Source organism: Hyaena hyaena, unplaced genomic scaffold (assembly GCF_003009895.1).
Source record: "Hyaena hyaena isolate Hyena2069 unplaced genomic scaffold, ASM300989v1 scaffold_229, whole genome shotgun sequence".
Lineage (NCBI taxonomy): Eukaryota > Metazoa > Chordata > Mammalia > Carnivora > Hyaenidae > Hyaena > Hyaena hyaena.
Window position 1 is genome coordinate 1,542,542 of NW_024080861.1, and position 19,350 is coordinate 1,561,891.

Consider the following 19,350-nt stretch of genomic DNA (forward strand, 5'->3'; position numbering starts at 1 on the left):
TGCAGCATTATTCTTAACAGCCAAAAGTTTGAAACAATTCAAATGCCCGTCAATTGATGAAAACTATTTCTCCAATGGAATATTCTTCAGCCACAAAAAGGAATGCAGTACTGATCCAGGCTACAACGTGGATGAAACTTGAAATATGTTGCTAAGTGGGGCAATCCAGTCATAAAGGACCACATGCTGTCTGCTATGGTCTGTATGTTTGCATTTCCCCAAACTCACAATCTGAAAACCACATGCTCAGTATGATGGTATTAGGAGGCAGGTGGCCTTTGGGGGATGGTTAGGTCTGGAGGGCAGGCCCCTTCACCTATGGGATTAGTGTCCTTATAAAAGAGGCCAGAGAAAGCTGCCTTGCACCTTCCACCTTGTGAGGACACCACCAGCAGTCTGCCCCCAGGGGAAGGGCCTCACCTAACTGGCATCCTGGTCTGCGACTTCCAGCCTCCAGAACAGTGAGAAAGAAGTTTCTGTTGTTTCTAAACCACCAGTCTGTGGTATTTTGTTACAGCAGCCTCTCAGATTAACTCACGCTGCACTATTTCATTTATATGAAAGGTCAGAACTGGCAAACCTAGAGAGACAGAGGGCAGATTAGTAGTTGCCTAGGGCTGCGGATGGGGCACTGGGGAGGGACAGCTAAAGAATATGGCGTTTGGGGGATGGGGAGAGGTGATCACAATGCTCAAAAGTTGATTGTAGTGATGCTCGCACAACTATAAATATACTAAAAATCACTGAATGGCACACATGAAATGGGTGAATTTTATGGTATGTGATTTATATCTCAATAAATCTTAGGAAAAATAAAGAATAAATCTAACAAAACGTTTTAAAGGCACTAGAGTCCTGTGGCTGTACCCTTCCCCCCACCCCCATTTCTCTGTCCCCCTTTCACCTCCCTCTCCCCAGCCTGAAAGTTCTGGTTGGACCGACTTAGAGGTTTGGGGGGATCATTTCAGGGAAAGGTCAATAAACGAGGACACTTCAAGACTGTCTCCAGGCACGACCGGGGTCCCATCTGCCTCCTCCAGCGAGGGACCCTGATGGCTGTTCGGCACCTTGGACACCGTCCAGGTGTGAGTAGGGCCTCACGCCCCTGTCTGGGCCGCGATCCAACTCGTGCCTGGAGCCCTGGGCCCACGGGGTGCAGCAGACACAGCCAAGGTTAGGGTCGGCAGGCGCCGGCCCGCCCTCCCCCTGCAGGAGCAGGCTCCCTCCCGCCTGCGCCGAGGGCACCTCGGGTGCTGGCCCGCGCTCACGCCGCTCCCCGGGAGCAGCCGGGGCCGCAGAACCGGCTCCCACCGCGGGCGGAGCCGCCGAGACGTTCCCGAACCGGTTCCACCAGAAACCCGAAAGCCAGCTGCTTCGTCCTCCACCGCCCCGCTCGCACAGGGGACACCTTCGCTTGCCTGATAATTTAAAAAACAAGGGCTGGGGAGGGACTCCGAAAGGAAGCCGGGCCTAAGCGGACCCTGCCGTCCGGCCCCCGGCGCTCACGCCTGCGGCACGGGGGGCGCGGCCCCGGCGGGAGCAGCCCGCCTGGGAATCGGGGCTCCCGAGGACGCAGCGCCCCCTCCCGGCCCAGGCCGGCGGGGCTCCCGCCGACTCGGGTCTCCGGCACTGCGGGGAGGAGGCACGCGCGTCGACGCGGTGACCGCGGCCGGGGCAGCGCGGGGGCGGGGCCTCGCGGCCGGGACCGGCGGGCGCGGCGCGCACACGCAGCGGGGCGGCCCGGAGCGACCCCTTCCCGGCCCCGCTCGCCAGCCTCTCTCCGCGGAGCGTCGGCGCCGCCCATGGCCGAGGTGCTGGAGCCGGACCTGGCGACAGCCGAGCGCGCGGCGGCCCAGGCCGTGGAGACGCCGGGCTGGACGGCGCCGGAGGACGCGGGCCCGCAGGTAGGCGCCTCCCGCGGGCGCGGAGGGTGCGGGCCAGCGCGCGCCGGCCGGTGTGCAGGGGGGCCGGCGGCTCCCACGGATTTAAGTCAAAAGTACACTTTTTAAAGTCTCCTGGGCCCCCAGCTCCGTTCCTGCCCAGACGGGGAAATTCGGTCGGTTAGCCGTAACCTATGGCTACATCTTCATTTCTCTTGAGGTTAAAAAAGAAAAAGGAATGATCAAATCCCCAAACCCGCCGAGGGACACTCTCGGCCCAGGGGACGTAACAGATGCTCGGTCTCAGCGGGAGTAGAGCCGACCCCCCACCCCTGCGTGTGGGGCCGAGGCCGCCAGCGGCTCTGTCCGAGGATGGGAGCCTCGGGGTAGGGGCTCCGCCCGGTTCTGAGGAACCGGAACCAGGCGCCCATCCCCAAGACCTGCCTGGGCCCCGAGATCAAGGGAAATCCAGGTGGACCTGAGATCGAGTCATCTGTTCTGTTGCCTCTCACGTCCTGCGTTTTTAGAATTGCTTCCCAAGTTTCCTCTGTTTTATTTTAGCCCGGAAATTACGAGGTCCGACATTATGGACCAGCCAAATGGGTCAGCACTTCCGTTGAGTCTATGGACTGGGATTCAGCCATCCAAACTGGTTTTACAAAGCTGAGCAGCTACGTTCAAGGCAAAAATGAGAAAGGTGAAGACAGTTTACCTTATTATCGTATATGTTGTCGTTGAGTCCCCTGGCTTATACTTGCGTTTTAGCTTACTAAAGAAATATACTTTAGAATAGAAACGTAATGAGATCATCAAAGACAATGTGTGAAGACAGGGACTCTGCTCAGGACCCTTCCCAGTGTCGAGAGGAGTGAGTACTGGGTAGTGCTTTTCAGCCCCTGTTCTTGTCTGTTTCTGCTGGATGAACTGGGCCTCTGTGTAACTAGTGTTAAGTTCTTTTCATGGCTAATATTTCGAGGTAATTCTAGGGTAAGAGTCATCAGGAGGCAGGAAGGTGCAAAGAACACAAGATCTAGGGTTGTGGCTCTGATGCTATTTATATTTTAACAGGTCACTTAGTCAATGGGATCTCAGTCTGAATTGTAAAACATGACAGATAGACTGGACTATATGATCTCTAATTTTCCCTTCTATCCCTAAAACAAGAATTTATTAACCATAAATGTTAATAGTACAGAAAGTGTTTAATGTGGCCTGTGGATAATTGAATCATTTGCCTTTATTTTTTTAAATATTTTGAAAGAGAGTGCATGAGTGAGCACGGGTGGAGGAGGGGTAGGGAGAGAGAGAAAGAGAGAGAGAGAAACCCAAACAGACTCCACATAGTCAGTGCAGAGCCTGACATGGGCTCAAACTCACAAAATGTGAGGTCATGGCCTGAGCTAAAATCAAGAGTTTGACACTTAACCGACTGAGCCACGCAGGCGCCCCTCGCCCTTCTTTTTCAAAGATGAAAATTATCTTAAAGGTAAATGTTATGTCAGTAGCATAAGGTAAGTCAGGTAACTCAGATCAAAAAAATCATAGATCCAGCTTTTAGAAGTAGTCATACATACCCTAACTCTGCTTTCAAGGTCTTTTCACGGTATTTAAATTCATTATTTTATGGTCCAGAGATGAAAATAAAGATGACAGCCCCTGTGACAAGCTACGTGGAGCCTGGTCCAGGCCCTTTTAGCGAGTCTACCATTACCGTCTCCCTGTACCTCCCCTCTGAACAGCAACCTGATCCGCCCCGGCCTTCAGAGTCAGATGTCTTCATTGAAGACAGAGCAGAAATGACCGTGTTCGTACGGTAAGTGGTAGATAATTTATAGCCCTGCGGACAGCTGGCCTTCCTTGGCTGCACTCGGTTTAGCTCCTGTGCCATTTCAGTAGGCTTTTCACGCTTCCATAAGAAAGAGGTCTGATGCATTTTACGGTGTTTTCCTACTGGCTTAGTTTTATATGTTACTGAGGGTCTCTTGTAAGACATACTCACTGCATGTAATGAAGAGTCTGTTCCAAACCTTCCACCAATAAGACACAATGTGCATCATTCTCAAAGCACCAGACGGCCCTTACCTGCCATCGAGGTAAACCTGAACGAAAATCCTAATGCACCATGCATGGTACCCCTCCTCCCGGCTTCTAGGTTCTGAGAGCCCCAAACTCTTCCCTGCGTTCTCCAGCCCAAGGGATGGTACCTGGTTCCTGCAGTTAGTGACTCTGTTAGATGAGTGGTTCCTTTGTCCTGTTTCAGGCTTCCGGTACCTGTTTGATGCATTCCTTCACTTCTCTCTGTTGAAATTTAAAAACATACGCAGAAGGTGATAACAGTCTCATATTGGAGTCCCTTTCTTCCTTTCTGTCCCTCTTGTCACCACCAACCGCTAAAAGCATCTGTTTCTCTGTCTCTGTTTCCCTTGTACACCTTAGACCGCCACCACCTGGGAGAGCCCGCACCATCTCCTTGAAAGTGCCCTCGTCACCCTCGGCAGTGCCCTTGCAGTGGTCACGTGATGGCAGTCCTTGCCCGTGTGACCCCTGAAGCCTTTGTGTATTGACTAATCTATTCGCTGGATATTTATACATCCTGTGAAGTCTCAGAACGTCACTCTCTTGGCATTTGTCTCCTCCTGCTCCTCTCTCTCGCTCAGTGCTCCACGTTGACCCTCATGTCAGAACAGACTTGCTCCGGGTGATCTGTTTACAAAGCTTTAACTCTGTGTGTCCAGTGTCCCTACCCCGGTTTCCCTACGTGTTGGACATTTCCATGTGAAGTGGGTGGGGATTCGACTCAACAGCTCTAAAAATGAGCCTTCCCCCAATTCCCAGTTTATATGGGCCGTGATCTTATCGTGCCTGTCTCAGTAAAGGGCCTCATCAGCCAGACAGCCTCCTGGCAAAGACCCCCAAGGCCGCCATCAGCACACTCTTCCCTGACACCTGATTGCCAGGTCCGGTCCATTCCCCTTGGAAATGATCCAGGATTCTGTTCCCTTCTCTCCATCCCCGTAACTTCCTCAGCTCCTTGTCTTACAGGAACCACGCCTAAGTCATCTTTGTACACCCCAGTGCTCGGCGCTACGCCTGGTCCCCCGTGCGTGCTCGGATGTTTATTCATCGCAGGTCTCGTGTGTTGTGCCTCAGTTGGCTCCCAGCTGTTGGGAGTAACCTGCCCACTGTCCTCTTCCCCTCCCGCTCCACTCTTGAGCCCGTGACCTTTCTCACTACCACAGCAGCAAAGCAAAGACCCCAACCTGAGGCTTCACTGAAAATCTCTGTGCCTTTCTGCTTGCTTCAGGGTGAAGTTCAGATTGTTCACAATGTCTTTTATAATGTGACCCAGCCTGTCTCCCCACTAGTTATGTTCCCCTGACCTTCCCACCCTTCGCTGAGCAAGCCATGTTCTTCCATCTCTCTCTCTCTCTCTCTCTTTTTAAGTTCTTATTTAAGTTCCAATTAGTTAACATACAGTGTAATATTAGTTTCAGGAGTACAAGATAGGGATTCAGCACTTCCACACATCACCCGGTGCCCACCACAACAGGTGCCCTTCTCAATCCCAGGCACCTAGGGAACCCATGCCTCTGCCCACCTTCAAACCATCAGTTTGTTCTCAATAGGTCAGAGTTTGTTTTTGGTTTGCCTCTTGTTGTTGTTGTTGTTTGTTTTTTGATTTTGGCTTTGCTCATGTGTTTTGTTTCTTAAATTCTACATGTAAGTGGGTGGGGATACAATATATATATACATACACACACACACATACACACACAACATCTTTATCTTTTCACCAATCGTTGGGCACTGGGCTGTTTCCATGCTTTGGCTGCTGTAGATAATGCTGCTGTAAACACCATGGTGCATGGAATTATATTTTTGTATTCTTTGGGTAAATAGCTAGTAGTGCAATTGTTGGATCGTAGGGTAGTTCTTTTTTTAACTTTTTGAGGAACCTCCTTACTGTTTTCCGGAGTGGCTGCACCAGTTTGCATTCCCACTAGCAGTGCAAGAGGGTCCCCCTTTCTCCACATCCTTGCCAACCCCCGTTGTTTCTTGTGCTGTTGATTTTAGCCATTGTGACAGGTGTGAGGTGATATCTTGTAGTTTTGATTTGCATTTCCCTGCTAAGTGATGTTGAGCATCTTTTCATGTGTCTTTTGGCCATCTGTATATCTTCTTTGGAGAAATGTCTGTTCGTGTTTTTTATGTTTATTTATTAATTTTGAGAGAGCGAGCGCATGAGCTGAGGAAGGGCAGAGAGGAGGAGAGAGTGAACCCCACGCAGGCTCCATACCATCAGTGCAGAGCCCGATGTGGGGCTCTGTTCATGTTTTCTGCCCATTTTTTAATTGAATTATTTGGTTTTTGGGGTGTTGAGTCTTGTAAGTTCTTTATATATTTTGGATACTAACCCTGTGTCTGATATATTATATGAAAATATTCCATTCCATAGGTTGCCTCTTAGTTTTGTTGATTGTTTCCTTCTCTGTGCAGAAGTTTTTTTATTTTTACATAATCCCTATAGTTTACTTTTGCTTTTATTTCCCTTGCCTTAGGAGACATATCTAGAAAGAAGTTGCTATAGGTGATGTCAAAGAAGTACTCCTCTAGGATTTTATGGCTTCAGGTCTCACATTTAGGTCTTTAGCTCATTCTGAATTTATTTTGTGCATGGCAAAAGAAAGTGGTCCAGTTTTCCCAGTACCTATTTGTTGAAGAGACAAGCCAATCATTAAATATTTTTTCCTCCTTTGTAAAAGATTAATTAACCATATAATTGTGGGTTCCTTTCTGGGTGTTTTATTCTGGGTGTTCTACTGATCTGTGTGTTTGTTTTTATGCCAGTACCATATCATTTTAATCACTACAGCTTTGTAATATAACTTGAAGTCTGGAATTGTGATGCCTCTAGCTTTGATTTTTCTTTTTCAAGGTTGCTATGGCTACTCAGGGTCTTTTGTGGTTGCATACAAATGTTAGGATTGTTTGATCTAGCTCTGAGAAAGGTGCTGTTGGTATTTTGATAGAGATTGCATTAAATGTGTAGACTGCTTTGTGTAGTATTACAACTTAGCAATGTTTCTTCTGGTCCAGGAGCATGGAATGTCTTTCCATTTCTCTGTGTCCCCTTCAGTTTCTTTGATCAGTATTTTATAGTTTTCAGAGTACAGCTCTTTCCCATCTTTGGTTAGGGTGATTTCTAGGTATCATATTGTTTTGAGCGCCGTTGTAAATGGGATGGATTCCTTCATTTCTCTTTCTGCTGCTTCATTATCGCTGTATAGAAATGCAACTGATTTCTGTATGTTGATTTTATACCCTGCGGCTTTGCTGAATTCCCGTATCAGCTCTAGCGGGGTTGTGGTGGAGTCTTTCAGGTTCTACCTATAGCATCACATCATCTGCAAAGAGTGAAAGTTTTACTTCTTCCTTGCCAATTTGAAAGTATGTTAATTTCTTTTTGTTGTCTGATTGCTGTGGCTGAGATCTGCCACGTCTCTTTACCCGTGACCGCGACAGGTTACTCACATTGTCCTGGACCAAAGCTCTTCAGTTGTAAGACGTGTATAGTCACAGTCCTTACCTGCCTCATAGGATGGCCCTGAAGATTACATGAGTCTATGTCCGTAAAATACTTAGAACATGCACATGACCTTCCTGCTAGTTTTAGCTTCTTCTTTCTCCTCTTCTTGGAGCATCTCCTTTTCTCCTTCATGACTCGTATCAAATAGTACCTCATCTGTGACGCCTTCCTCAGTTTCCCCAGTCAGCCAGCCACTCTGTTCTTCTTAGTTATAATGATCTACCTTTAGACGGTCACATTCTCGAGAATACGGCAACATGGCACCATGTTCATACCCACAGCTCCTCGCGGGGCAGGCGTGTGGGAAGGGAGTCAGCAGTTTGGGTACCAAGTAAAGCTTTGGATGGATCTTTGTAGAACAATGTGTATTCAGAGAACAAAAGGTGATTTCTAACTAGGGGGTTCAAGATTTGATTTCAAGGAAGAAATAGGATCTGAAGGCCAGTTTCCTTTAGACCGAGCATCCTAAAAGTTGGCTCTTTGTTAAAAAAAGAATACATATAGGCGGCAAAATGTCTCTCAACGCATGGTTCAGAGTTATCATTATCAGTTAACATTCTGAAAATTAGAACAGTTTTATCAGTTTATCCTCAATGTTTTATTTCATGTACATGTACATACATAGATTCCTACACTATTCAATGAGGATTTGAAAGATACTAGGTGTCTGATGAACATTGTTGAATGAAATAGACATGGTTTATACCCTTGAGAGCTTATGTCTCAGCAGAAGAATGGTAGGACTAATTGTTTCCATTGGCACATTGATAATAAAACTTAGTCTACTGAAGGCATAATGGGAATATTCATTATTTTGTGTTTCCAAATCTTAACGTTCAAAATCAAATTCATCGTGTTTACATGTCAGCTGCGTGTTGTTATAGTTTAACCTCAGGATATTTTTGTTTATATACTTTAAAATCTATACTTAAACTTTTATTCTCTTTTCCCTCGTTTTATTTAAGTCTTTTGACTGTCTTTTCCTCCCTCCAGTCTATTTTCCATCCGTCTTTCCCAGATCCTATCAAGTTACTTTTCTGCTCAGCATCCTTCACAATAATCTCAAAAGGCCTGGGGTGGCATACGAGCTTCTTTCTGGCTCTGACTTACCTTTCAGAGCTCATTTTGTGGCTCCTTCTGAACATGCTTTGTGTCTTTCAACTTCTGTTCATTTTCTTATCCTTCTCTGCTTTCCCTTTTTCTGCCCAGCAAAACCATTCATTCCAGACCCAACTCAGAGGACACCCCTTACTCCTGATTCAGTCGTATCCTTGGTGTTCCCAAGCATATTGTGATCCTGTCTCTGTTAAATCTCTTCTCGGGCTATGTAGAAAGAGCGGCCAGAACATCCCTCTATAAACTCTTAGATTCAAAACTGTGTCCTATTCGTCAGTAGTGTGGAGCCTACCCTTTTCCCCAGGAGGGAAAGATTCCATAGCAACTGTAGGTCTGAAAGGGGGTCTCCTGAGGGAGAGTCATTGTGACCAGCGACCAGCAGCACCAGCATTATCGGGAGCCTGTTAGGCATACAGACGTTCGGGCCCCACCCCAGACCTCTGGAATCTGCATTTTAGCAAGTTTCTCAGGTCACTTGTGCACTCCTGAGTCTGAGAAGCAAGAGTTAGAGCACAAAATGGTGAAAGTTCCAAACCTGCCTGCCAGCAGATGGGACACGTGCCTCCTCCTGGGTGTCCTCCGTGTGGTGAGGCCACTGTGAGAATGCACGCCGGACGAGAATGCTGGGGGCAGGGGGAGGGGAGGCTCGGGAGCAGCACCTCGTGGTATCGGCTTCTGCTTTCCTTTTCAGACTGACCTTTACATCAGCATAAGACTCACTCATGGTTATTTGCTTTCTCCTTTGTAGGTCTTTCGATGGATTCTCTAGTGCTCAAAAGAATCAAGAGCAGCTTTTGACCTTAGCAAGCATGTTGAGGGAAGAAGGAAAAGTTTTCAACGAGAAGGTTTACTACACTGCAGGCTACAACAGCCCTTTCAAGTTGCTTGATAGAAATAATGAAGTGTGGTTGATCCAGAAAAATGAACCCTCCAAAGAAACCGAATGAAGGAAAAAAGGAAGTATGATTGCTGAGCATAGACATCAAGAGTACCTACACGTCAAACGCGGGTTCTAGTATCTCTACCTGCGAGAACTACAATGAATTGAGCTGATTTCCAAGGTGCCTTTTAATGCTTGAAGCCTCATCTAGATACACAGGTAGCAGGGGACAGTTTTCTAGAAACATGTGAGTCCGTCACAGCTCCGAAGGGGTCTATTTCTATGAGGTCCAGGAAGTGTCTTTTTGCTTCACCCTTCTTCACTGTATCACAATCGTGTTGCTGTTTTCCACTTGGCTTTGTGTCATTTGGATGTTATCCCCTCTAGATATTAGCAATAAAAATGTTAAAGAGGTATCCTGTGTGCAACGGCTAGGCTCTCAAGCCTAGACAGGTGACATTCCGTTGAGAACAAAAATGGAATTCTTTTGCACCACCCTGCCCGCCATGGAATCCCCTTTCTCATCTGCCCACCACCCCCACCGCACGAGAAAATTTCCACCTGACTCAGAAGTGTCAATCATATTTCACGGCAAAGAATAAATTTATGAAGTTAGGGACTTCTTTCCTATTTTGAATCTCACTATAAGGCATGTTTTCTTCCCCCTGAAGGCATGTATACAAACACATCATTTAAAAATTCACATGCACTTTTAAAGAATTTCATGTAGTTCTGGAGGTTGTATAAAAAATTAGTTACTGCAAGGGGTGCCTGGGTGGCTCAGTCGGTTAAGCGTCTGACTTCGGCTCAGGACATGATCTCACAGTTTGTGGGTTCGAGCCCCACTTCAGGCTCTGTGCTGACAGCTGGCTCAGAGCCTAGAGCCTGCTTCAGATTCTGTGTCTCCCTCTCTCTCTGACACTCCCCTGCTCATGCTGTCTCTCTAAGAAATAAAACATTAAAAAAAATTTTTTTTAAATTAGTTACTGTAAGAAAGGATTGCCACAAAATCAAGGAGGCTGAAATGCATGCCTGATTGTATCAGAATATGCTTGTCCTGGAGAAGACAAAGTCACATTCAGATGTCACCAGGGCCCACGGGTGCAACCACACCTGACTCCAAGGGTCTCAAGACAGACCAGGTTCGGCCACTGGCCGCTGACAAAATCCAGAGACAGAGGAATGAGCAGTGCAGAAACAGGAAAGGAATTCATTTCAATGTGAGGCCATTGCCTTGAAGACAGCAGACCAGCATCATCTCAAAGATGATCTCCAACGTGCTAAAAACTCTTGCAGGTTTATTCAAGGGAAATGTGGTACAGAGGTGGGTGGGTACGTGCAGGTGGGCGGTAAAGGTCAGGTCGATCATGGCCTTGGGGTCAATCATGCAGGGTCTTTATTGCAGGGGCTACTCTGCCCACCTGGTCTTTGGCCTGAGTTAAAAGTTAGGCTGGAAAGGACTTAATCAGTTGAAAGTACACACCGAGGTTAAAAGGCGGATAAGTGGGAGCCTGTTTTGGGAAAGGCAGTAACTAGTATGGCCTCTTAGGGCTGGTGGTTGGAGGCGTGACAGAGAAAAGCAGGTTGGGGCTCAGGAACCTCCCACCAATGAAGCTGCCGGAATGACACTGCTTGCGTATCCCACCACGGCGTGTGTTCAAGCAGAGGTCGTGTGATCGCTTCTGCAGAAGATGTGAGATCCAGTGGTAAGAGGATGGAGCCCGATGATGCTAAGGTCCCTTCAACCCCCACGTTATGTGACATCTCTTAAAATTAGTCTCCCTAACTGGGGCACCCGGGTGGCTCAGTCGGTTAAGTGTCTGACTTCAACTCAGCCATGGTCTCCTGGTTTTGTGAGTTCGAGCCTTGCATCAGGCTCTGCACTCAAAGTACGAAGCCTGCTTGGGATTCTCTCCCTTTCCCTCTCTCTCTCTGCCCCTCTCCTTCAAAATAAATAAATTGTGTGTGTGTGTGTGTATATATATATATATATATAAAATATATATATAAAATATATATATTCAAAATAAAATATATTCAAAATAAATAATATATATATTCAAAATAAATTTTATATATATATAGTCCCTAACCAGGATACCTATAGTGAGCACAATCCTAGTTCCCCATAGGCCCTTATATAGGATAATAATTCCCATCTCTCCCTGGCCTGGATTACTAACCTGGATAAAGACACACCTACGGTTAATGGTTTCCACAGCCAGCATGTATGGATTACATTCTAGGAGCACCATTCTAAGCACTTCGCCTGAATTACTACATCTCAACCCTCAGAACAACTCTGGGTGCCACATGGTATCTACTCTGTTTTGCAGATGAAGAAACTGAGGCACAGAGACGTTTGGGAACTTGCTGCAAATGAAACTGTAAGGGCAGAGGCTGATTGGGGTCCAGGCAGTCGGACCCCCGAGTCCATGTCATTAACCACTATGCCTCACTGGCCGGCGACTGTTCCAGAGTGTGGCTCCTTCAGGCCAGGAGTGGCTAGGACCATACGGAGCATTCATCCCACATCTCATACGTTACACGGAATCACAGGACTATGGCCTCAGAGCTACCTTTTAAGTTGTAATTTTTGATACACAACAAACTAAATTTCAGGCTTTGAAACTATCATGGATGTAAAATTTTAAAATCTCAGGCAGTTATCTTCCAAAGTTATTTGCTTGCATTGATTATTGGTTCTTTGCCTTTTGATGCTTGCCAAAAAATTAAATTTCTTCTTCAGCTCACTTAACAAAACCAACTGGAGGACTCCTACCCCTCCTGCTAGAATATCCCCAGTACCAGCCTCTACTGGTAAGAGGTAAATATGTCTAGTATTCACTCTAGAGTTCTATATAAAATAGACAGCGCTTATGCAATAAATTCCTTTTTAAACAAGAGAAGCATATTTCTTTTTATTTATTTATTTATTTTACAAATAGTTTATTGTCAAATTAGTTTCCACATAACACTCAGTGCTCATCCCCACAAGGGCCCTCCTCCATGCCCATCCCCCCCTCCCCCCCACATCCATCAGTCCTCAGTTTTTGTCAGCATTCAGGAGTCTCTCATGGTTTGCCTCTCTCCCTTTCCCCCACCATTTCCGCCCTTCTTCTCCCCCTTGTTCCTCCGTCAAGGTCCTCCTAATCCTCCTATACGTGCAAACATATGATACTTGTCCTTCTCTGCCTGACTTATTTCGCTCAGCATAACACCCTCAAGGTCCATCCACGTTGCTACACATGGCCAGATTTCATTCTTTCTCATTGCCATGGAGTATTCCATGGTATAGATAAACCACATCTTCTTGATCCATTCGTCCGTTGATGGACACTTAGGCTCTTTCCATGTTTTAGCTATTGTGGAGAGTGCTGCTATGAACATTGGGGTCCATGTGCTCCTATGCCTCAGCATTTCTGTATCCCTTGGGTAAATTCCTAGCAGTGCTATTGCTGGGTCATAGGGGAGTTCTATTGTTAGTTTCCTGAGGAACCTCCACACTGTTTTCCAGAGGGGCTGTACCAGTTTACATTCCCACCAACAGTGTAGGAGGGTGCCCGTTTCTCCACATCCTCGCCAGCATCTAGAGTTAAGAGAAGCGTATTTCTGATGACCAACATTTAGTTGTGGTGTAAAATATGTTCAACTAAAAAAATTGAGGGGCACCTGGGTGGTTCAGTCGGTTTAGCATCCAACTTCTGATTTTGGTTCAGGTCATGATCACAGGCCTCACCATTGCTCTCTCTCTCTAAAATAAGATTGAAAATGAATGAATGAATGAATGAACGAATAAATAAATAGATAAATAAAATAAGATTGAAAATGGGGCACCTGGGTGGCTCAGTTGGTTAAGCGTCTGACTTCAGCTCAGGTCATGACCTCACAGTTTGTGAGTTTGAACCCCGGGTTGGGCCCTGTGCTGACAGCTCAGAGCCTGGAGCCTGCTTGGGATTCTGTGTCTCCCTCTCTCTCTACCCCTCCCCCACTCATGTTCTGTCTCTCCCTCTCAAAAATAAACAAATTCTGCAATATATACAAATAAGGAATCATTACATTATACACCTGAAACTAATGCCATATGTTAATTATACCTACATTTAAAAAAAGGAAAATAAAAAATAATAAACCTAAAAATAAAGAAATAAACAGTAAACAATTTTTAATTAAAATTTTAAAAAATCAAAAAATTGGGGCACCTGGGTGGGTCAGTTGGTTAAACGTCCGACTTTAGCTTAGGTCATGATCTCACAGTTCATAGGTTCGAGCCCCGCATCAGACTCTGTGCTGACAGCTCAGCATGTTTCAGATTCTCTATCTCCCTCTCTCTCTCTGACTCTACCCTGCTCATGCTGTCTCTCTCTCTCTCTCTCTCTCTCTCAGAAATAAATTTTTAAAAATTAAATAAATAAATAAATTTTAAAAATTGATTTTGTACTCTGCAAACCCAGGGTATCTAATTTTTCCCTTCTCTTCCATAAATTATAAACTAAACCATTTTTCAGCCCAAAATCCAAAGAATACATCTCATGGCAATGAATCAGTTGTTATAATTACGTGGCTGGCACTGACTACAAAATATCACTTATGCCAACATTTCTATGGATATTTTTTTCTTCTCCTATTTATAGGAAATTTATGTGTAGACTTTTTTTCAAAAGTTATTTATTTTGAGAGGGAGACCAAGCGAGTGGGGAAGAGGCAGAGAGAGAAAGGCAAGAAAGAATCCCAAGTAGGCTCTTCACTGTCAGCACAGAGCCCAAAGTGGGGCTTGAACTCATGAACCATGAAATCATGACCCGAGCCGGACACTTTTCCAACGACTGAGCCACCCAGGTGCCCCTAGACTCTTTTCTAAGACTAAACCGTCCACCTTGGCTTTTGGTCTCATTCTCGCTCCACGAATTAGTGCCCTGCTCTCCTCCTCAGGCCTTCCTGTCCCACGTGCTCCAACCACTCTATCAACAGGGTCAGATTCTGCCTGATCCTCCTCACCCCCCCCCAAATTATAGCCTAGATCCCCAGACCCTTATGTGGGACAAGAATTCCCATCTCTCCTTTGCCTGGATTATCTGATTTCCCTGGGAAGTTACCCATCTTCCTTAGGAGTGCTAGGTTTTAAGGAGGGATCTCAGGAATCATGAGAGGGATTAAAGTGACCACCCCCCCAGCCACCAATTCTTTCCACAGAGCCATCCACATGTCAATGATTGTGTCAGTTTCCTCTAAGAGTTTCTTTCTAAGTCTGAAAACATTCCCTTACACTGAGGGCGTGTGTTCCCTGTTTTCTAGTTACCACTTAACCTTTCTCCCCAAACATTTCACTGTGTGGGACACCTGCTGTGTTCCAGGCCCACAGCTCGCAGGGCTGGCGCGGGGTGGGGGCGCGGGGTGGGGGCGCGGGGTGGGGAGTAGAACCGCGCCCTCAGCGGCCACTTTGTAACTATCAAGCCCTGAAACTCCTTTCGCTCTTCCATTCAGTGCCCCGTCCAGAGAAGACAGCCCTCGCGGAGTTTATGCTCTAGAGATGGAGACTGTGCAAACGAACCCTGGGTTAGAGTGTGGCTCCGAAGGGCGCAGTAGACCTCACACGGGGTCAACTGTCTCTGAGAGGGAGACATTTGAGACTGGGATGGCGAGAAGGAGCCAGTCAGATGAAAGCCCGGCGGGCTGGGGACATCCTGGGCAGATGTGACCGTGTCAAAGGAAGAGGCCACCTTCAGTATCCAGAACAAAGAGCTGCACGTAGCACTTGCTGAGCGGGAGACAGCTGTGCTTGCACAGTCTCTCTGGACAAAGAAAACTGCTGACAGGGTTTCAGGAAGCATGGGGCGGGGGTTTGGGGGGTGCGGGGGGCAAGGGTTAGCAGACAGAATCCCTTAGGGATCAAGCTTTAGTTGTGGAGGTGCAGGTCCCCGAGCGAGGCAGCTGCTGATTGGCCTGATTTAGGAGATTACTGATGTGAAGTTGTCACTGATCATTTCTGGTACTTAAGGTGGAACTGTGGCCAAAGGCCAGTCATTTCTTTCCTGACACTTGGAGCTGTGGCAGGCAAGCCCATGGAGCTGTGGCCCTCAGATCCACCTGGGAGAAAGGACCAGCTGCCCGGCTCCGAGGGGCGTGGTCAGCTGACATCTCCAGCTGACACTTTCTTCAGGGTCTACTGCAGGTGCAAGATAATGACACACTATTCACACTATTCTCTATTCACACGTACTGAGCCCACACCCGAGCAGGGCAGTGGGAGCTGACAGAACGCTGTTTTCTAGCATCTTCCAGCCAAAGACTGAGCAAGGTGGTGGCCCAAGAACTATCTGTTTCTGCCCAACTCAGGACCCTTCTGTGTGTTTTTTAAAATCTTTTAATGTTTATTTTTGAGAGACAGAGCACAAGCAGAGGAGGGGCAGAGAGAGAGACACACACACACAGAATCCGAAGCAGGCTCCAGGCTCTGAGCTGTCAGCACAGAGACTGACATGGGGCTCGAACTCATGAACAGTGAGATCATTGCCTGAGCCAAAGTTGGACGCTTAACCAACTGAGCCACCCAGGTGCCCTATGGACCCTTCTAAATAAGCAGTCCTTGCTCTGGAGCTCCCTGGTGGGCTACAGAGACTTCATCGGATCTGTGATGAAGGCTGATGGTTCCCCTGTCCAGTCTTACTTACCCTTGTTCCCCAACCCAACCTTGCCTTTCATTTTTCCTTTCAGAGACTAATTTTGTCATACGTGTTTGGTGCTCTGAACTCCAGCTCAGCATCCTAGTACAACTGGGATCAGAGTGGCCCAAGGTCATGGGCAATAAGACAGCCTCTTGACACTGGGTCACTCTCTGCCTGGCTGGTTATGAGACTCACATCCTTGGTGGACAGGCAGTGTATAGACAGCTTCTGGCATGAGAGGACTGTCTAGTTATTAAAACTAGATGGGAAGACCTGCTTCTGGTGAAGCATAAAATGGCTGGTGGATGATTCGGTGTCTCTGGTGATATGGGGTGGGAGTGGATAATGAATTAATGTCCTGCAGATGAATGAGGAAAAGCTGAGGTCAGTTAACCAACAATTTAAGTGTGAGAGGGGTGCCTGGGTGGCTCAGTCAGTTAAGCATCTGACTTCAGCTCAGCTCATGATCTCTGGGTTCATGGGTTTGAGCCCCGCATCGAGTTCTGTGCCAACAGCTCAGAGCCTTGAGCCTGCTTCAGATTCTGTGTCTCCCTCTCTCTCTCTGGCTCTCCGCTGCTCACTTGTTTGCATGCATGCACTCTCGCTCTCTCAAAAATAAATTAAAACAACAACAATAAACTGTGTGAGAGCTGGAGCCTCTTTGGTAACTTGCTAAGCAGCCCTCACCTCATGCAGAAGTTAAGCAGAAAAAACTGAAGGTCAAGCACAGGATTTGATGGTAAAAGTAGTAACCACTAAAAACATTAAAAAGTGCTCAACCAGGGGTGCCTCGGTGGCTCAGCTGGTTAAGCGTCCAACTTCGGCTCAGGTCATGATCTCGCAGTTTGTGGGTTCAAGCCCCACATCGGGCTCTGTGCTAACAGCTCAGAGCCTGGAGCCTGCTTCAGATTCTGTATGTGTCTCTCTCTGCCCCTCTCCCATTCATTCTCTCTCTCTCTCTCTCTCATAAATAAATAAAAAACTAAAAACAAAATATGCTCAACCAAGTCAGGTGTGTCATCCCAAGGTCAGGACCAACCTGGATAATGAGAAGAGGACAGCTGGCGTGTACCCCCAACAGTTTTGACCCCCTGAAAGAGCCTGCCGAAGAGGCTCACTGCCTCCCCATTAAGGACTAGAACCATCCCTCCCCCCTTCTCCTACCCTGACAGGAGGAAATGTGTGAGGCGAACGTGATAACCACCACACTACGGAAACGAGGCTACAGGAGGAAATGTGATATGCATAGAGATCTGGCCGCGGAAGGCAACAGGTGTCCCTAGAAGCTGACCTACCCCATCTCCCAGGTCTATGCCCAAGGTTAAGTCATAGCACCACCTGGCTGGGGTCATGCCAGGCCGGATGAAGGGAGAAATGGATGATGTGGCAAAGGTGCCGTAGGGCCAGGGGCCAGGAGTGCACCCTTGGGAGCAGGCTCTGCAGGTGCTCGGTCAGAAGACTGGACAGAGGGAATGTTTACCGCCTTGGGGATATCACTCAGGTCATGGGATTTAACCATGAGATAAGCTCCAGGCGATGGTGCAAACTCACTGCTTTAGGGTGGGTGACTCCTAGAGGCATGGAAAAAGTGACAGAAATGTTGAAACGCCCGAACTGCCAGGAGAGATCAGAGAAAAAGGAATGCAAAGCTCCCAGAAGGGGCCATGCTGGAAAGGATAATTGGCTGCGGCAATAAGACCCATCAGGAGATTTTTGCCTTATCTGTTGGGGCTGCCGTAACAAACCACGTAGACGGGGTCGGGTGGCTTAAACAACAGAAATTCACTCCTGAGATCATCGTGTTGGCCAAGTCAGTGCCTGGTGAGGGCCTGCCTTCTGGCTTGCTGACAGCTGTTTTCTCTCTCTCTCCCCAGGTGGAGGGGGGGTGGGGGGATAATCAGAGGAGGTCATCAAGAAGACATGACTACCATTTGACCCAAGAGCTGGACTCAGATAGTCAGAGGCTCCCCACCTCTGCCCTGTGCTTGGAATGTGGGTTCCACTTGCCCTTCCCACCACTAGCTGCTCCTGCAAGGACACAGCCTTGGGGTAGAACCGGTGATGGGGCCATTTGGACTGGATACCTGCCTGCACCCAGTGAAGGCCTCCCAGCACAGTCATCCTGCCTTGTCTGCAGGGGACACATGCTCAGACCCCCAGCAGGTGCCTGAAATCGCGATAGTACTGAACCCTATGTATACTACGTTTCCTCCTATACATACCTACCTATGATACAGCCTAAACTTTTAAAAATTAGGCACAATAAGGGATTAACAATAACCCAGAATAAAATCAAAGCAATTATAGTAATATACTCTAATGAAAGGTTTATGAATATGGTCTCTCTCAAAATCTTCCTGGACTGTACTCACCCTTCTGGCGATGATGTGAGATGATGAAGTGCCTATGTGACAAGGTGAAGCCAGGTGAGTGACATGGGCAGTGCCATGCAGTGTTAGGCGCTACTGACCCTCTGACCAGACTTCATACCGAGGATGGAGGACCGTCTGCCGCCGGGCTGAGGTTGGCCGCGGGCACCCGGAGGTGCGGCGTGAAGCTGCACATTAAAGGGGGTCTGCTGTAAACCTAGGAGGTTCTGGAAGGCGGGTGCAGAAAACTGCTCATCCTGCAGCCGCCTAAGACACACCTCAGGGGTTCCCTTGCTTGTTAAAACTGCCACCTACCAGTGTGGAGCGTTCTACCTCTTTCTCTGGTCTCTCCCTGCCCTCTGTTTGGGGGGGAGGGTGCATGTCAGGGGATACCTGGGAAGTTCCTGAGGCAAATTGGGAACCAACAAGGGGCAGCTCTGGTCTCCTTCTCTCCTTGTAAGAACACTACTCCCACCTGGAGGATTCCACCTCATGACCTCATCAAAAGTGAATTCTTTTCCAAAGGCCCTGTCTCAAACACCATCACAGAGGTGGCTAGGACTTCCTCATGTGAAGGGGGGGAGGGGGAATGGGTTGCGATAATTCCATCCATAGCAATTATGTTCCTAGGAAAGGCTCAGAGGACTGGCCCTTTAGCAAGGCCACCGGGAAGGCGCAGATGAGAGGTGCGTGAGCAAAACCACGTTGCTCAGAGGCGGTTCTCCTCTGCAGTCTGGCAGGCAGAACAGGTTAGGGTGGAGTCTGGCTTGCTGAGAGCCATGTGGGTGATGAGGAGACTGCGATGAGCTCAGGTTGCAGTGCAGACAGCAGGGGGCGTTATCATATTAACCAG

The 19,350-nt window shown here is 47.7% G+C and overlaps 1 protein-coding gene and 1 long non-coding RNA gene across 2 annotated transcripts; one reads left to right on the forward strand and one right to left on the reverse strand.

Moving 5' to 3' along the window:
• The first annotated feature begins 1,658 nt into the window (after positions 1-1,658).
• On the forward strand, positions 1,659-9,879 carry HEBP2 (heme binding protein 2). Its single transcript, XM_039243565.1, has 4 exons — positions 1,659-1,904; positions 2,442-2,577; positions 3,513-3,693; positions 9,332-9,879. Exons 1-4 carry the CDS (start codon positions 1,803-1,805, stop codon positions 9,528-9,530), a joined length of 618 nt encoding a protein of 205 aa, XP_039099496.1. The 5' UTR covers positions 1,659-1,802; the 3' UTR covers positions 9,531-9,879.
• Positions 9,880-13,182: 3,303 nt separating this feature from the next.
• Positions 13,183-18,939, reverse strand: LOC120239352. Its single transcript, XR_005530413.1, has 3 exons — positions 18,891-18,939; positions 18,501-18,685; positions 13,183-13,217 (listed from the first exon to the last, which is right to left on the reverse strand). It is a non-coding gene; the product is annotated as an uncharacterized LOC120239352 (long non-coding RNA).
• Positions 18,940-19,350: the final 411 nt, after the last annotated feature.